This window comes from Hyaena hyaena, unplaced genomic scaffold (assembly GCF_003009895.1).
Source record: "Hyaena hyaena isolate Hyena2069 unplaced genomic scaffold, ASM300989v1 scaffold_149, whole genome shotgun sequence".
In the NCBI taxonomy this organism is placed as follows: domain Eukaryota; kingdom Metazoa; phylum Chordata; class Mammalia; order Carnivora; family Hyaenidae; genus Hyaena; species Hyaena hyaena.
Window position 1 is genome coordinate 1,117,095 of NW_024080781.1, and position 16,346 is coordinate 1,133,440.

Sequence of the window (16,346 nt, forward strand, 5' to 3'; positions counted from 1 at the left end):
GCTCCATTTCTGGGTATCTTTGGCCAGAAATATGGGTATTTTCTCAGGTTTTTAGGTCTCTGCTGCCACTACTGCAGCACAACCTACAGAACTGGCCTCAGAGCAGAGAGGGCTCTCTTCTCAGTTCTCTGGCTGGATGTATATGGTGTTTGCTACGTGCTACAGCTATTCAGTGCCCACAGGGTCAGAGACAAAGGAGGAAAAATTCCTGTGAAACTCACTTGTGTTATGCAATGCTATGTAAGTTTTGATTTCATCAAATATCTGCAGACTAGAATACAGATTATTAATGAAGAGTATTTGTCTAGAAGATAGCCAATCTGTCTTCTATAGAATTATGTATAAGANGATAATATCTATTTAACAGTGCTTCCTGTACTGCAGAAAAAAGTAAGAATCCATAAAGCTCCATGTCTTTCCCTAGGGAACAAAAATATGAAAAAGATTTTGGTAGCAATCTTCCAAGATTGTGCTGTATAATCCCCAGCTTTGGGTACTCATGCCCTTGCGTAATCACCTCCCACACTATTTCTGGGTCAGGCTGCCTGGTCAACAGAACACAACAGCAATGCTGGCATACTACTTCTGAGGCCAGGTGATAAGGGACATCATTGCTCTCTCTCTTGCTTGCTCTCTCTGTCTCTCAGATAACTCTCTCTAGGGAAAGGAGGCTGCCATATTATGAGATCACTCAAGCAGCTTCATGGGAAGACCAATGAGAGAGAAACCGAGGCCTCTTGCAAGTAGACAACAAATAACTGTAACCTCCAGCCAATAGTGATGTGCATGAAACATCTTGGAAGCAGTTTCTTCAGTTATAGCCAAGCCTTCAGACTTCTTCAGCTCTGGCTAACACCTTGACTATAACTTTGTAAGATCCTACGTAAGAGCCATCCAGCTAACCCACTCCTGAATTCTGACCCAAAGAAATGGGAATCATTTGGGGCGCCTGGGTGGCTTAGTTGGTTAAGCGTCCGACTTTCGCTTAGGTCATGATCTCGCGGTTTGAGGGTTCGAGCCCCGCGTCAGGCTCTGTGCTGACTGCCAGCTCAGAGACTGGAGCCTGTTTCAGAGTCTGTGTCTCCCTCTCTCTCTGACCCTCCCCTGTTCACACTGTCTCTCTCTATCCTAGAAATAAAATAAAATATTAAAAAAAAAAAAAGAATTATGTATAAGTATTGGACTCAAAATGGTGAGAAGGAGACATGGAACATATAAGAGTAAATTAAAGTCTGTACATCCATCATTAATGCTACTATCCAAAAATTGGGTCAAAACATTTGACGATTTTTATCACAGAAATGTGGCCCCACAGCCAAACATAAATGACTCTTAAATATAGAGAACAAACAGAGGGTTGCTGGAGGGATTGTTGGGGGGGAGGGTGTGTGTGGTCTAAACGGGTAAAGGGTATTAAGGAATCTACTCCTGAAATCACTGTTGTGCCATATGCTAACTAACTTGGATGTAAATTAAACAGTAAGTAAATTAAAAAAAAAATAGAAAGAAAGAATTGTGGCCCCACAGTAAATTACTATATTTTGGAAATTAGGTATCTTGCAGTATAACACAGTGTCCCTGCCCAATTGCTTAAAATGAAAGCCACCAGTTCATAAAGTTGCCTTAATCCTTCACTCCAACAGAGTTACCAATCACCATCATCAACTTGAATAAAAGCTAAGGACCACTGGACAATTCAGGAAAGCCTGCACCACTGGAGAAAGCAAGGTACAGACAAAAAAAAAAAAATTACCCTGGAGGAAACATAAATATTAAAAAAAATACTTAGCTGGAGAACTCAGATTTTCAGCAAGCTCCTGCATCCATACACTAAGAGTGTGTTATAAAAAAGAAACAGTAGGGGCGCCTAGGTGGCTCAATCGGTTAGGTGTCCAACTTTGGCTCAGGTCATGAGCTCACAGTCCATGGGTTCAAGCCCCACATCAGGCTCTGTGCTGACAGCTAGCTCAGAGCCTAGAGCCGATTTCAGATTCTGTGTCTCCCTCTCTCTCTGACCCTCCCCTGCTCACACTGTGTCTCTCTCTCAGAAATAAATAAAACATTAAAAAAATTATTTAAAAAAAGCTATAAGATGTTAAAAAAAATCAATATAGGGGGTCCCAGTTAGACAAAGTAAGACACAAAAGAATAGAGAATAAAAAAGGGAAAATGAGAGAAGAGGTAGGAAGGGGAGAAGGGTGAACCCTGAGTGCAAAAGTCCAAAAGGTTTGCACAAGAAATGAAAAACTATGCAAACATACATAATTATGCAATTAAAAAAAAACAAAGATTAACAGAGGCTCTTACAGTAAAAAAGGAAAAACAACAAAAACAAAAACAAAAAAAGAATGGGAGTATGTCAAAAAGGACAGAGGCGGAAAATCTAAAAACTTCCAACTGGCCAAAGATGGAACAATTTGAGGCAAAAAATAATGACAATACTGGATTATAACCCACAAAATAAAATGAATACTCATGAGTCCATACTGGATTACAAGTAAACAAATAACTGGGGAAGAAGGTATAAATCTTCCTTCTACAAGAATCAAAACTAAAAACTGCACAAGCAAAAAGGGAAATAAAAAATGACCTTTACCACAACAGAGTAATTGCTGCAAGCAAGAAACAATAAGGAATACTAAAAGGGAAAGAGGATTTTCTTTACAGAGAAACAGGATATTTGCATAGACTCGAAGAATCCCCTCCCCCCAAATATTTACTAATTACAGTGGATGTTTTACAGTACATCCAAAAATTCTTTGCCACTCTTGCCTCCAAGACGCAAAGCTTACTTCACCGCCACTTTATAGTGTAGACTGGAGCTAGTAACATGCTTCTAATAAACAATGTATGGGAAGAAGAAACAATTTCACAGTGGAGATACCTGGCACACAATATCTTAACCAATTCACCAACAGTAAAACACACAGACACTGTGTACTTCTTGATACAATGCGATGAAGAAGGGCAATGATGTCTGTGATATTCTTCCCAACGATTCATAACCTCAATCTAATCATGAGACAATACGAGACAAACACAAATTGATGGATATTCTATAAAGTACCTAACTTTCAAAAGTGTCAAGGTAAGCCAAAAAAAAGTAAATAAGTAAAAAAAGAGTAAGGAAATTTCAGATTACAGGAGACTAAACAGCCACAACAAATAAACAGAATGTGGTATTACGGACTGAATCCTGGAAGAGAAAAGGTTATCATTTGTGGAAAAGTGTAATTTCATTACTAGTATTATACTAATATCAACTTCTTAATTTTCATAAGTGACATGATTATGGAAGAGTTTAGTATTAAAGGAAGCTGGGTGAAAGGGATGTAAAAACTCTCTATGCTATCTTTACAATTTCTTCCGTAAAACTATTTCAAGGTAAAAATTATAATAAGAAAACAAGCTTTAAAACTTTGACAGAGGAAATTAGGCCACCTACAAAAAAGGAAAAAAATAACAATGGACTTCATATTTGTGAAACAAATGCACAAAAACGACAGAGCAGTGCCACTAATGTTTTAAGTATCATTTTCAGCCTAAAATTCTGTATTAGCCAAGCCATCTATTAACTGGGAAAGCAGTATTAAGACATTTTCAGACAGGTGTCCAGGATGGCTCAGTCAGTTGAGTATCTGATTCTTGATTTTGGCTCAGATCATGATCTCATGGTTGTGGGACTGAGCCCCACATTAAGCTGAGCATGTATCCTGTTTGAAATTCTCTTCCTCTCTGTCCCTTTGTCCCTCCTTTGCTTGCGCGCACATGCAAGGTCTCTCTCAAAAACTTTTTTAAAACATTAATTAAAAAAGACATTTTCAGACAAACTTACTTCCTAGAGCATTACAGTAGAAAGTATATTTGAGAATGTTTTCTGACAACCAAGTAAACCAAAATAAACGAAGACAGGACATCTTGAGAACACTGGTTCAAAACTAATACAGCAGGGAAGAAAAGTCTTAATACTACAGTGTGCAGCAAGCAGCCTTACAGAAGAATCAGACTGATTAGAAAGCTGGAATCTTCAAGTAAAAGGATAAATTGGGTGGAACGGATACTATTTTTGAAAAGGCTAAATAACAAAAGGAGGTGATAAAGTTAGCCAATGTAAGGGGGAAAAGGGATTTAGAAACATCCAGAAAAAAAAGGATAGGATATGTAATCAGGCATATCACATCACATAGTCATAATAAAATTATTATTTGTTTTTCACTTTAAGAACTAAGCTACAAAAAAGAAAACAGTGCTAATTGAAGAGAAAGTAAACATTTTAACATGAAGAGTAAGAGAAGAGAAATAGGAAAATTTTAGGTAAGAGAAGTTAAGAGGTGAATGCTAAAACAAACAGAGGGTTACTGGAGGGGTTGTGGAAGAAGCGATGAGCTAAATGGGTAAGGGGCATTAAGGAATCTACTCCTGCAATCATTCTTGCACTATATGCTAACTAACCTGGATGTAAATTAAAAAAACAAATTAAAACACAGGTGAATTCTAGTATCTCTGTCACAGGGTGGTGAGTCAAGAGATAGTGTCAGACCTGCACTCAGTTAAAAAAAAAAAAAAATTGAATGTTGTCAGATGATGTAAAATGAGGTAAATTCTTAACTCTCAATTTAAGAAGTCAAGAGATAGTGCCTAATATTGACAAATCAATAATATAAGCATATTATTTAGATATACAACAATCATCACAGGAAGAAAAAAATTTATGAACAGTACAAGACTAAATACGGTCCTCTCGGGGATCAGAAAAGAGGATGTAGCAAAGAGTCCACTTAAATGTTGGTAAATGATATATCTGATAAGGGGTTAATATCCAAAATATATAAGGAACTCCTACAACTCAATACTAAGAAAATGTGATTAAGAAATGGGCAGAGGGCCAGAACAGGCATTTTTCTAAAGAAGACACTAGATGGACAACAGATAATGTGAAAAGATGCTCAGCATCACTAATCATCATGGAAATGCCAATCAAAACTCCAGTAAGATTATCATCTCACACCTGTCAGAATGACTAGTATCAAAAGACAAAAAGTAATTGTTGCTGAGGATATAGGAAAAAAGGGAACTAATGGTGGGAATTAAATTGGTGTAGCCACTGTGGAAAATAATACGGAGATTCCTTCTACTAACTCCACTTCTGGGCAGTGAAAGGACACTAACTTGAAAAGATACAGGCACTCCCGTGTTTACTGCAGCATCGTTTATAACAGCCAAGATCTGAAAGCAACCCAAGTGACCACTGAGATAAACGGACAAAGAGGATGTGGTATATATTGATAAGAGAATACTCCTCAGCCATAAAATAAGAATGAAATCCTGCCGTTTATAAAATATGGATGAAACTAGACGGTATTATGCTAAGTGAAATAAGTCAGATCAAAGACAAAATACCATATGCTTTCACTTATGTGTGGAATCTAAAAAACAAAACAAACGAACAAACAAAACAAAACAAAACTGAAACAGACTCATAAATCCAGAGAACTGGCAGTTGTCAGAAAGGAATGCGGCAGAGAGATGGGCTTAAATCAAGGAGATTAAAAGGTACAAACTAAAAAAAAAAAAAGGTACAAACTTACAGCTATAAAATAAGTAAGTCATAAGAACATAGAGTAAAGCACAGAGAATATAGTCATAATCTTGTAGAGTAACAGATGGTAACCACGTACTGTGGTAAGGATTTCATAATGTATACAAATGTCAAATCACTATGTTGTCCACCTAAAACTAAAGTGTCAACTATACTTCAAATAAAAGTAATTTTTAAAACAATCCCCTTAACACTGTAATCTCTTTCACAATTTAATTTTCAAAAATATTTTATTTATTTTTTTGAACTAAGCTCTATGCCCAGCATGGGGCTTGAACTCATGACCCTGAGATCAAGAGTCAAGTGCTCTACGAACCGAGCCAAACAGGTAACCCTATGATTCGATTTTCAAATACCATATACATGTGTCATTTGGAAATTAAAAAGGAGTGCCTGGGTGGCTCACCCAGGTTAAGCATCCGACTTAAGCTCAGGTCATGATCTCAAGTTTGTGAGTTCAAGCCCCACATGAGGCTCCGCGCTGACAGCTCGAGTGCCTGGAGCCTGCTTTGTTTTTTTTTTTTAATTTTTTTTTTAAATGTTTTTATTTATTTCCAGGAGAGAGAGAGAGAGACAGCGTGAGCAGGGGAGGGTCAGGGAGAGAGGGAGTGACAGACTCCGAAACAGGCTCCAGGCTCTGAGCTGGCAGTCAGCACAGAGCCCGATGCGGGGCTTGAACCCACGAACCGCGAGATCATGACCTAAGCGAAAGTCGGACGCTTAACAGACTAAGCCACCAAGGTGCCCCTCCTGGAGCCTGCTTTGACTTGTGTCTCCCTCTCCCTATGCTCCTTCCATGCTTGCACTCTGTCTCTGTCTGTCTCTGTGTCTCTCTCTCAGAAATAAACATTAAAATGTATTTTAAAAAATTAAAAAAAAAAGTCTAAAAAAAAAAAAAAGAAGTCTTAATGCCACACCATATAGAAACCTTTTTAAACTTGTTTTCAAACTATGATAACTCAGGGATTCAGCCATTATTACTAAGATTTGCCTGCCTACTAATTTATGTACATATTAAACTAAGTAACTTTATCACTTTTAAATTTAACTGTTTTTCTCTAACCCATAAAATGGAGCTAATTTCGATCTCACAGTGCTACTGTTAGAATCAAGTGAGATAATTCATTTCAAACATGATATATGGTAGCTGATCAAAACATGCCAATTTCTTCTTTCTTCCATTTCTTCTTTGGTCCCATATGTATCTGGGTACAAGTTAAAGGTTGAAGTTTTCAACCTTTTCACATAATTAGAAAATTTAATCAACAATTAAATACTGAAACTCAGATGTATATCAGGCATTCTAAGTAGAGAGGGTGGTTGTTCTATGCCAAACTTAGAAAAAGATGATGAAATTTACAAATGGAAAACTTTAACACCATTAGAAGAAAGTATTTTTAAAAACTTTATGATCTTGGGATAGGAGAGGATTTCATTAAAATTAAAAAAGGAGGGGCACCTGGGTGGCTCAGTCGGTTAAGCATCCGACTTCGGCTCAGGTCACAATCTGCCGGTTTGTGGGTTCGAGCCCCAGGTCGGGCTCTGTGCTGACAGCTCAGAGCCTGGAACCTGTCATTGGATTCTGTGTCTCCCTCTCTCTCTGACCCTCCCCTGCTCACGCTATCTCTCTCTCTTTCAAAAATAAATAAAAAACATTAAAACAAATTTTTTAAATAAATAAATAAAGGAGGGGCGCCTGGGTGGCTCAGCTGGTTAAGTATCTGACTCTTGATTTCAGTTCAGGTCATGATCTCCCAGTTTTGAGATGGAGCCCCACATCCACCTCTGCGTTAGCAGCATGGAGCCTGCTTGGGATTCACTCTTTCTGCCCCTCTCCTGCTTGTGTGTGCACTCTTTCTTGCTCCCTCTCAAAGTAAATAAGCGTTTAAAAAAAATAATAAAAGCAAAGGACAAAAAACATATTTGACTAAAAAATGTAAAGCTTCCATGCAACAAAAAATAGCAAACAGATCCAATACCAGCAATATAAGGGGAAATTACAACACATAAATCAGTAAGAAAAAGAAAAACCCAAAAGAAAAGTGAACTAGGAAATAAATAATCAACAGAAAAAGAAATATAAATGATCAATAAACAAGATGCTTAATCTCATGGATAACCGGGAAAACTGCTACTTAAAAAAAAATAAGGAAACCATTCTAAATTTATAAAAAAATTTTCTGAATAAACATGTTTTTATGTATTTATTTTTTAAAGTAGGCTTCATATCCAACATGGGGCTTGAACTCACAATCTTCATTGCATGCTCTACCAACTGAACCAGCCAGGTGCCAGAGACTGACAAAAATTTTCAAAGGCTAACACTACTAAGTATTGGTGAACACACAGCAAAGTGGAAACTCAGTCACTGCTAGTGAAGTAGAAATGGTTAACAGCCACTTTAGAGATTCTCTAGCAGTTGTTTAGCAAAACAAATTCTCTGTGATCCAATAATTCTACTTTGCATACATGTTCACTGTATGTTCACAGTAGCCAAGTTGGTGATAGCAAAGATATTAACGATAATTTAAGCAGCACAAAGACTGGATTAATACAGTATGGCAGTCATATAATAAAACACTATAACCAAACATGTATACATATATTTATATGTACACATATATGAACTCAGATCTCAAAACATGATAAATAAAATTATGATCCTGTATCTCTTATGTCAAATTTCACAACAACAAAACTGTATTTTACATACATATCCATGAATAATATAGTAAGTATTAAAACTGTACTAAAAACCTACACTTTAAATTCATGGTAGCTGCTGTCTTTGAGAGGACAAAGATGATGTCAAGTTTGCATGATTTGTTTTAGTAAAAAATAACAAATATAACATCAACAGCTGTCAATTCTGAGAGGTATATATTTGTCATATTATTATTTTTTCATGTTTTATTTATTTTTGAGAGAAAGAGAGAGAGACAGAGACAGCGTGAGCGGGGGAGGGTCAGAGAGAGAGGGAATTACAGAATCTGAAGACCGGCTCCAGGCTCTGAGCTAGCTGTCAGCACAGAGCCTGACATGGGGCTTGAACCCAGGAACCGTGATGATATGACCTGAGCCAAAGTCGGACACTTAACCGACTAAGCCACCCAGGCACCCCTCTATTTGTCATAATATTCTTGATACTTTAGTCAAGTTATAAAAAAACTTTTCTAAGTTGTAAAAAAACCAAAAACTAATAAAGGTCACCAATAAGATAATTCAAGTCTCTTCATCTATTTAAATATGGACAAAAAAATAATGTATGTGAATTCAACATGCTAAGAATACAAGTTAAGTAAACAGAATAAATTCTACGTTATATAATTACTCTAATAAACTTCGCAAAAATAGAATAAAATATATCTCAGAAATGAAGTAACCAATTTTGATCTTAAACAACTTTCATATTTCCAATTTCATAGCTAACATACCCTACAATTTTCATTTAAGCATTAAAAAATAAGTAAAATGGACAAGCCCTGAAATAAATCAACTAACCTGTATGGGTTCTTCTATGTCTCTGAAGTTCATCACTCCTTGTGAATCTTTTGCCACAAAACATCCAGTTGCATACAAAAGGTCTTTCTCCAGTATGCCAGCGAAGATGTGCTCGTAGGTGAGATGTTTTGCCATAAACTTTTCCACATCCTTCAATATGACAGATATGCTGTTTCTTTTTTCCTGGTTCATTACTGCCTCTAACAAAAACAAAAACCAAACATTAATTATACTCCCAAACACCACGCTTTTAATTACAGAAAAATGAAAGGAAATCAAAGTTCTTAAATGATACACTTTTTTTTTTAATGTTTTATTTATTTTTGAGAAAGAGAGACACAGCGTGAGCACAAGAGGGACAGAAAGAGAGGGAGGCACAAAATCCGAAGACAGGCTCCAGGCTCTGAGCACAGAGCCTGATGCGGGGCTCGAACCCACAAACTGCGAGATCATGACCTGAGCTGAAGCTGGACGCTTAGCTGACTGAGCCACCCAGGCGCCCCTTAAATGATACACTGCTGAATGGGTTTTTTAAATCATGCCACAAATGTAGTTAAAAATCAGAAAAATTTCAATTAAAAAAGGGTTATGTATGAAACTCAAAACTGTTATGAAAACATGTTAACCTCAGAGAGTTCATGTTCTACCATGGACTTCGTGTTCCTTCCCTACCAGCCTCTTCCCTTTGGAAAAAAATCTCTAAGCTTTTCAAGACACTTGAAAATTCTTCTCTAAATACCAAAACAATGGTAATTCCCATTTAAAAGTGTAAGGTTCAGAGTTTCACTTCCAGTAGGAAAGCATGAAGAGCTCTACTGGCCTAGTCCCCAGTAAAGGCAGTGAAAAGTATAAAAAACAAAACAGATAGCATGTACAGTCTCTAGAAATGGCTCTATGAGCAAACAGCAAATTAATATATATTCAAGAAAATTAAGAGTTGGTAAGAACAGGGAGAGACTGTGGTATGTGAACCAAGACCCCACCCTCTTTCCCAATTCCCTATCACTTCCCTTGACATATAAACACTCCAAACTGGTGCAGCCAAGAACAGGGTTCCCTTTTCTCACCTCCTAGTTTAAGCATTATCTCCTCAGGGAGGGGCATGATGTCAGCATTTCTTATTCCACCCCCAGTTATCTGTTGTTGAGGCTAAAGCTCCAGTGAAGTGTGACCGACAGGTAGGGAACTCTCTTCTACCCAAACCCAACTCCGGAGACCCTGTCTCTACCTTGGATAGGGCACAGTGAGAATAATGCAGTCCAGTCACCTTTGACTCAGCTCCTTTGTAGTGGATACATCAGAATTTACAAGCCAGCAGAGGCAAGTCAAGAAAACCTGAGGCCACTGTTGCTACCCTGCCACCAAGCATTTAGCTCTCAGAGCAGGGATGCCACTCAGAAAGAAATGTGCCACTATCCCAACCCTACATTCAGGAGCCATGACAAAGAGACCTTGGCCAGAGAGAGAGCACAGCATAAAACAGAATTCCAAATCTCTTCCCAAGGAATCGAATTCATTTGCAAACAAAGTGTGGAAAAAGTGAAGCATAAGAGTGCTCTTAAAATCAGTGGAGACAGTTGCAAAATGAAGTTGGGGGGGACTAATAGAGACATTGGAGAAATAGGCAAAACTACAGCCTGACCAGGATGACCAAAAGAAGGGAGCAAAGAGGCAGATGGGAGTAGGCACCTCTGGAGTCAGAATAAATCTCAAGCACAGGCCTATTGATCTAGTTCTTTAGATCACCATCAAAATCTGATTGGATCACTCTGTAGAGCAATATCCATTTCAGGGCATTGGAAACAATAGAGCAATCAGCTGACAATTAGTGGAGTTTAACAGCTGGGTGTGGTTAGGGACAGGACAGAAAGATCTCTGCTCAAACCACAGTCCTCCAGGGTCACTGTAGGCATACCTAACTGCATCCACTGAGGAGCAACATGCTTCATGGCGGGTTAAGGGAAGTTCAACAAAATAATCCATCCAGGCACTAAATAAGCAGCAAACAACAACAAGCCAGGGGTGTGGAAGGTGAGGGGGCAGTACTAAGAGTTGCTAAAATAATTATCTACATCGTCCAGCATCCAACAAAAATCTAAGATCCCAAAAATAAAACAGAGGAGTAGGACCAATACACTAAAATAAAAAGCAGGTGAGCCGCCTGGGTGGCTCAGTCGGTTAAGCATCCGACTTCAGCTCAGGTCATATCTCATGGTTCGTGGGTTTGAACCCCGCATCAGGCTCTGTACTGACAGCCAGCTCGGAGCCTGGAGCCTGCTTCAGATTCTGTGTCTGCCTCCCTCTCTGACCCTCCCCTGCTCACGCTGTTTCTCTCTCTCTCTCTCTCAGAAATAAATAAAACATTAAAAAAAAATTTTTTTTCAAATAAAGAAATAAAAAGCAGGCAAGTGTAACTGTGAGACCAAACAGACTTAACAAGACTTCAAAGCAGCCATTCATAAATATGTTTAAAGAACTAAAGGACAGGGGCGCCTGGACAGCTCAGTTGGTTAAGCATCCAACTTCGGCTCAGGTAATGATCACAGTTCATGGGTTCGAGCCCCACATCAGGCTCTGTGCTGATGGCTAGCTCAGAGCCTGGAGCCTGCTTTGGATTCTGTATCTCCCTCTCTCTCTGACCCTCCCCTGCTCATGCTGTCTCTCTCTCTCTCTCAGAAATAAATAAAACATTTAAAAAAATTTAAAAACAAAAGAACTAAAGGGCACCATGATTAAAGAAGCAAAGCAAGATATAATGACAATGTCACATCAAATAAAGAATATCCATGAAGAGTAACAAATGATTTAAAAAACCACCAATAGAAACTGTGGAAATGAGAAGTAGAACTGAAATGAAAAATTCACTAGAGGGACTCAAAAAAAGGAAGGAAGAGCAAAACTGAAGACAGATCAATAGAAATGATATAATTCAAAAACAGACAAGAAAAAGAACAAAGGGAAACGGAGTGTCTAAGAAGCGTGGGACATAAAGTATCGGTGAGGGAAGGAGAAGGTAGGAAAGGGGAAGGGAGAGGAGGAGGAGAGAGGGAAGGAGAAAAAGTGCAGAGGAAAAAATATTCAAAGAAATAATGACTGCAAACTTAATGTATTTACTCAAAAACATGAATCTACACATGCAGGAAGCTCAACAAACTCCAAGCAGGCTAACTGCACAGCTCCACAAATAGACACCTTATGTACTAAAATCCCTGAAACCCAAAGACAGGACAAAATCCTGAAAGCAGCAAGGGAAAAATAACTCCTCACTTACAAGGGAACTGCAATAAAAATAAGAACTTGCTTCTCAGCAGAACAATGGAGGTCAGAAAGCAGGGTGAAATCGTGTTCAAAATACTCAAAGAAAAAAACTCAAACAAGACTCTATCTAGCAAAACTACCTTTCAAAAATGAAGCTGAAATAAAGATATTCCCAGAAAAACAAACACAGAGAATTTGTTTTGAGCAGACCTGCTTCTGCAGGTTGAATCAACTGGACCCAGAAGGTAATTCTGATGTACACAAACAAAAGCACCAGCAACGGTAATTATGTAATTACAAAGGACAGTGTACGTGCCTATTTCTTGTCTTACCTGATTTGAAAAGTAATTTTAAAAACACTACGTGTAAAATATATTGTTCAAGGCTATAACATTACAAAAATGTAATATATTTAATATATTTGCCACTAACAGCAAACAGCAGGGAGTTGGGAGCAAAGCTCTACTGGGCTAAGCAAATGATGCCAAAAAGGAACTCAAATATCCAGAACAAACAGAGAACTACTGACAAAGTAACAAAGCAAAGTTATAATATACTTGCTCATCTTCTCTCAATCTAAAAGATATTATAACAAGGTATTATTGGGTTTAGATGTATAATGTGTATAATAATATCACAAAAAGAAGCTACCTATAAAGAGATAACATTTCTATAATTCACTGGGATTAAGTTACTATAAATCTTAAACTGATAATGGTAAAATGTATATGGTAAGGCCAAGAGCAACTACTATGGAAGTAACTCAAAATAATATAAGTAAAAAAATCATTAATAAAATTAAAATGCTACTTTACAAATTAAAATGCTATAGGGGTGCCTGGGTGGCTTAGTTGGTTAAGCATATGACTTCGGCTCAGGTCACGATCTCACAGTTTGGGAGTTCAAGCCCCACATCAGGCTCTATGCTGACAGCTCAGAGCCTGGAGCCTGGTTTGGATTCTGTGTCTCCCTCTCTCTCTTTGTCCCTCCCCCACTCATGCTCTACCAAAAATAAATATTAAAAAAATTTTTAAATAAATAGAAAAATAAAGTGCTATATTATATTCACTTAATGCAAAAAAGAGCAATAAAGGAGGAAGAGAGAAAAAGACATGACACACACAAAACAAGCAAACTGAAAGACATAACTTCAACCATATTAACATCAAATGTAAATGGATTATACAATCCATTCAAATGACAGATTTTGTCAGATTGAATTAAAAAAACAAAGATACAAACTACATGCTGTCTACAGGTGACACAGGTCACAAAGTCTGAAAGATATAGTGAGATTAAAGTAAAAAAGATGGAGAAGATATGCAAACAATCACCACAAGAAAGCTGGAGTGGTTATACTAATACCAGACAAGATAACAAAGATGTAATTAAAGACAAAGAGGGAGATTTTATGAGGCTAAGTGGGTCGATCCATCAGGAAAATATAACAATTATAAACGTATGTGCACTCAGAGTAACAAGAAAACGCCTAAAGAGAAGTAAAAAAACGGACAGAAACCAAGGGAGAAAGAGACAATTCAACAGTAACAGTTGATGTTAATACTCTATTTTCAATGATATCTTCATAAAACAATTAGGCAGAATAGCAACAAGGAAACTGAAGCATTAATAAACTTGACCTAAAAGACATCCATAAAACACTCCACCAAACAGCAGCAAAATATACATTCTTCTCAAGTGAACATGAAATGTTCTCCAAGATAAATAATATGATAGGCCCTGAAACAAACTTCAATAGAAGACAGAAGTAATAGAAAGTAAGTTTTTTGACCACAATGACCTAAAACTAGAAATTATAGCAGGAAACAGGAAAATTCACAAATACCTAGGAATTAAACAATATACTCCTAAATAACCAGTGGGTCAAACAATAAAAGGAAAAGCAGGAAAAAGTTAGAGACGAATGAAGACACAACATAACAAAATTTAAGGGATACATGTAGAGCAATGATTAGAGAGAATTTTTTTTTTTTTTTAATTTTAAAATTCATTCATTTGAGAGAAAGAGAGTGCGCACCTGTGCGCAAGCTCATGCGAGCAGGGGAGGGGCAGAGAGAGAGGGAGAGAGAGAATCCCAAGCAGGCTCCACCCTGTGAGTGCAGAGCCCAACTCAGGGCTTGATCTCAACTGTAAGATCTTGACCTGAGCCGAAATCCAAAGTGTAAGATCTTGACCTGAGCCAAAATCTAAAGTCAGACACTTATTTGACCTGAGCCACATAGGTGTCCCTAGAGAGAAATTTTTAGCTGTAAATGCCTACATCAAAAAAAGATCTTAAATCAATAACCGAACCTTCCATCTTAAGACAATGGAACAAGCAAATTAAAGTAAAGCAAAAAGAAGGAAGGAAATAATAAAGAAGTAGGAACTAATGAAAAAGAATATAAAAACAACAGAGGAAAATCAATGAAACCAAAAGCTGATGTAACTTGACTTTTGAAAAGGTCAACAAAACTGAACAAGCCTTCAGATAGACTGACCAAGAAAAGACTCAAATTACTAGCATCTGAAATGAAAGAGGACATCACTACCAACCTTAAAGAAATAAAAAGGATTATAAAAGAATACCAAGAGTAACCGTATTCCAATTACTTAAATAACTTAGATGAGATGGACAAATTCCCCAAAAGACAGGAAGTAGCAAAACTGACTCAAGAACAATCAATCAATCAGAAAAAAACTCTTAAGAGTAAACAAATGAATTAGTGATAAAAAAAATACTCATAAAAAAATACCCTAGGACTTAGATAGTTTCACTGATGAATTCTACAAAACATCTAAAGAATCACTACCAGTTCTTCACAAACTTTTTCAAAAAATAAACTGGAGGAAACATTTCCCAAATCATTCTATGAGCCCAATATATCCCTTACCAAAAGCAGACAAAGACACTAAAAACACATACAGACCAATATCTCTCATGAACACAGATGGAAAAATTCTTAACACTAGCAAACTAAATGTAGCAATATATATAATTATATACCATGACTAAGTTGGGTATTCCACAAATGCAAAAGTAACATCAACAATCAATTAATACTGAAAGAAAAAAGACAGAAACTACGTGATCATCTCAGCAGACGCACAAAAGCATCTGACACAATCCAACATCCTTTCATGACAAAAACAAAATGAGGTAGGAATAGAAGGGAGCTTTCTTAATTAAGGGCATATATAAGAAAGCTCAGAGCTTATAACATACTTAATGGTGAAACTCTTAAGACCAGGAACAAAACAAAGATGTCCACTTTTGCCACTTCTAGTCAACATTATACTGTAGATTCTGGATGGAACAATTAGGTTCAAAAAAGAAAGAAAAGTCACCCAGAGTAGAAAGAAGGAAGAAAAACTATCTCTATTTGCAGGATGACAGGATCTTACATATCGAAAAACCCTAATGAATCCACTGAAAAAAACTATTAGAACTAATGAAAAGAGTTCAGTAAGGTTACAGGACACAAGATCAATATGCAAAAATTAACTGTATTTGTATACACTTGCAATGAACAAAAAAGAAAAAGGTCCATTTATAATAGCAACAAAAAGAATAAAAATCTTAGGAATAAATTTAACAAAAGAAGTACAAAACTTATATTCTGAAAACTACAAAATAGTGTCATAAGAAATCAAAAAAGATCTCAACTGACAAGCTGACTGTAAAATTAACCTAGAATTTCAAGCGTCTCTGTAAAATCAAAACAGTACTGAAAAAGAATAACAAAGAGAACACAGAGTGCCTGATATCAAAAGTTCAGAGAAGGGCAAAGTAATCAAGACTGTGTGGTAGAGGCATAAAGACAGACCTATAGTTCAATGGAATAGAGCTAAGAGTCCAGAAATAAACCTATTTGGCTTATATGGCCAAGTGATTAAAAAAATTTTTTTAATGTTTATTTATTTCTGAGGGAGAGAGAGAGAGACAGCGTGAGCAGGGGAGGGTCAGAGAGAGGGGGAGATACAGAAT

General features: G+C 37.1%; 1 protein-coding gene across 1 annotated transcript in view; it reads right to left on the reverse strand.

The window, feature by feature from the left end:
- SP4 (Sp4 transcription factor) overlaps window positions 1–16,346 on the reverse strand; it is an 81,729-nt gene that overhangs the window by 15,953 nt on the left and 49,430 nt on the right. The window contains exon 5 of the mRNA XM_039238872.1: window positions 9,101–9,300. Within this exon, the coding sequence (XP_039094803.1) occupies window positions 9,101–9,300 (200 nt within the window). The remainder of the gene's footprint in view (window positions 1–9,100; window positions 9,301–16,346) is intronic.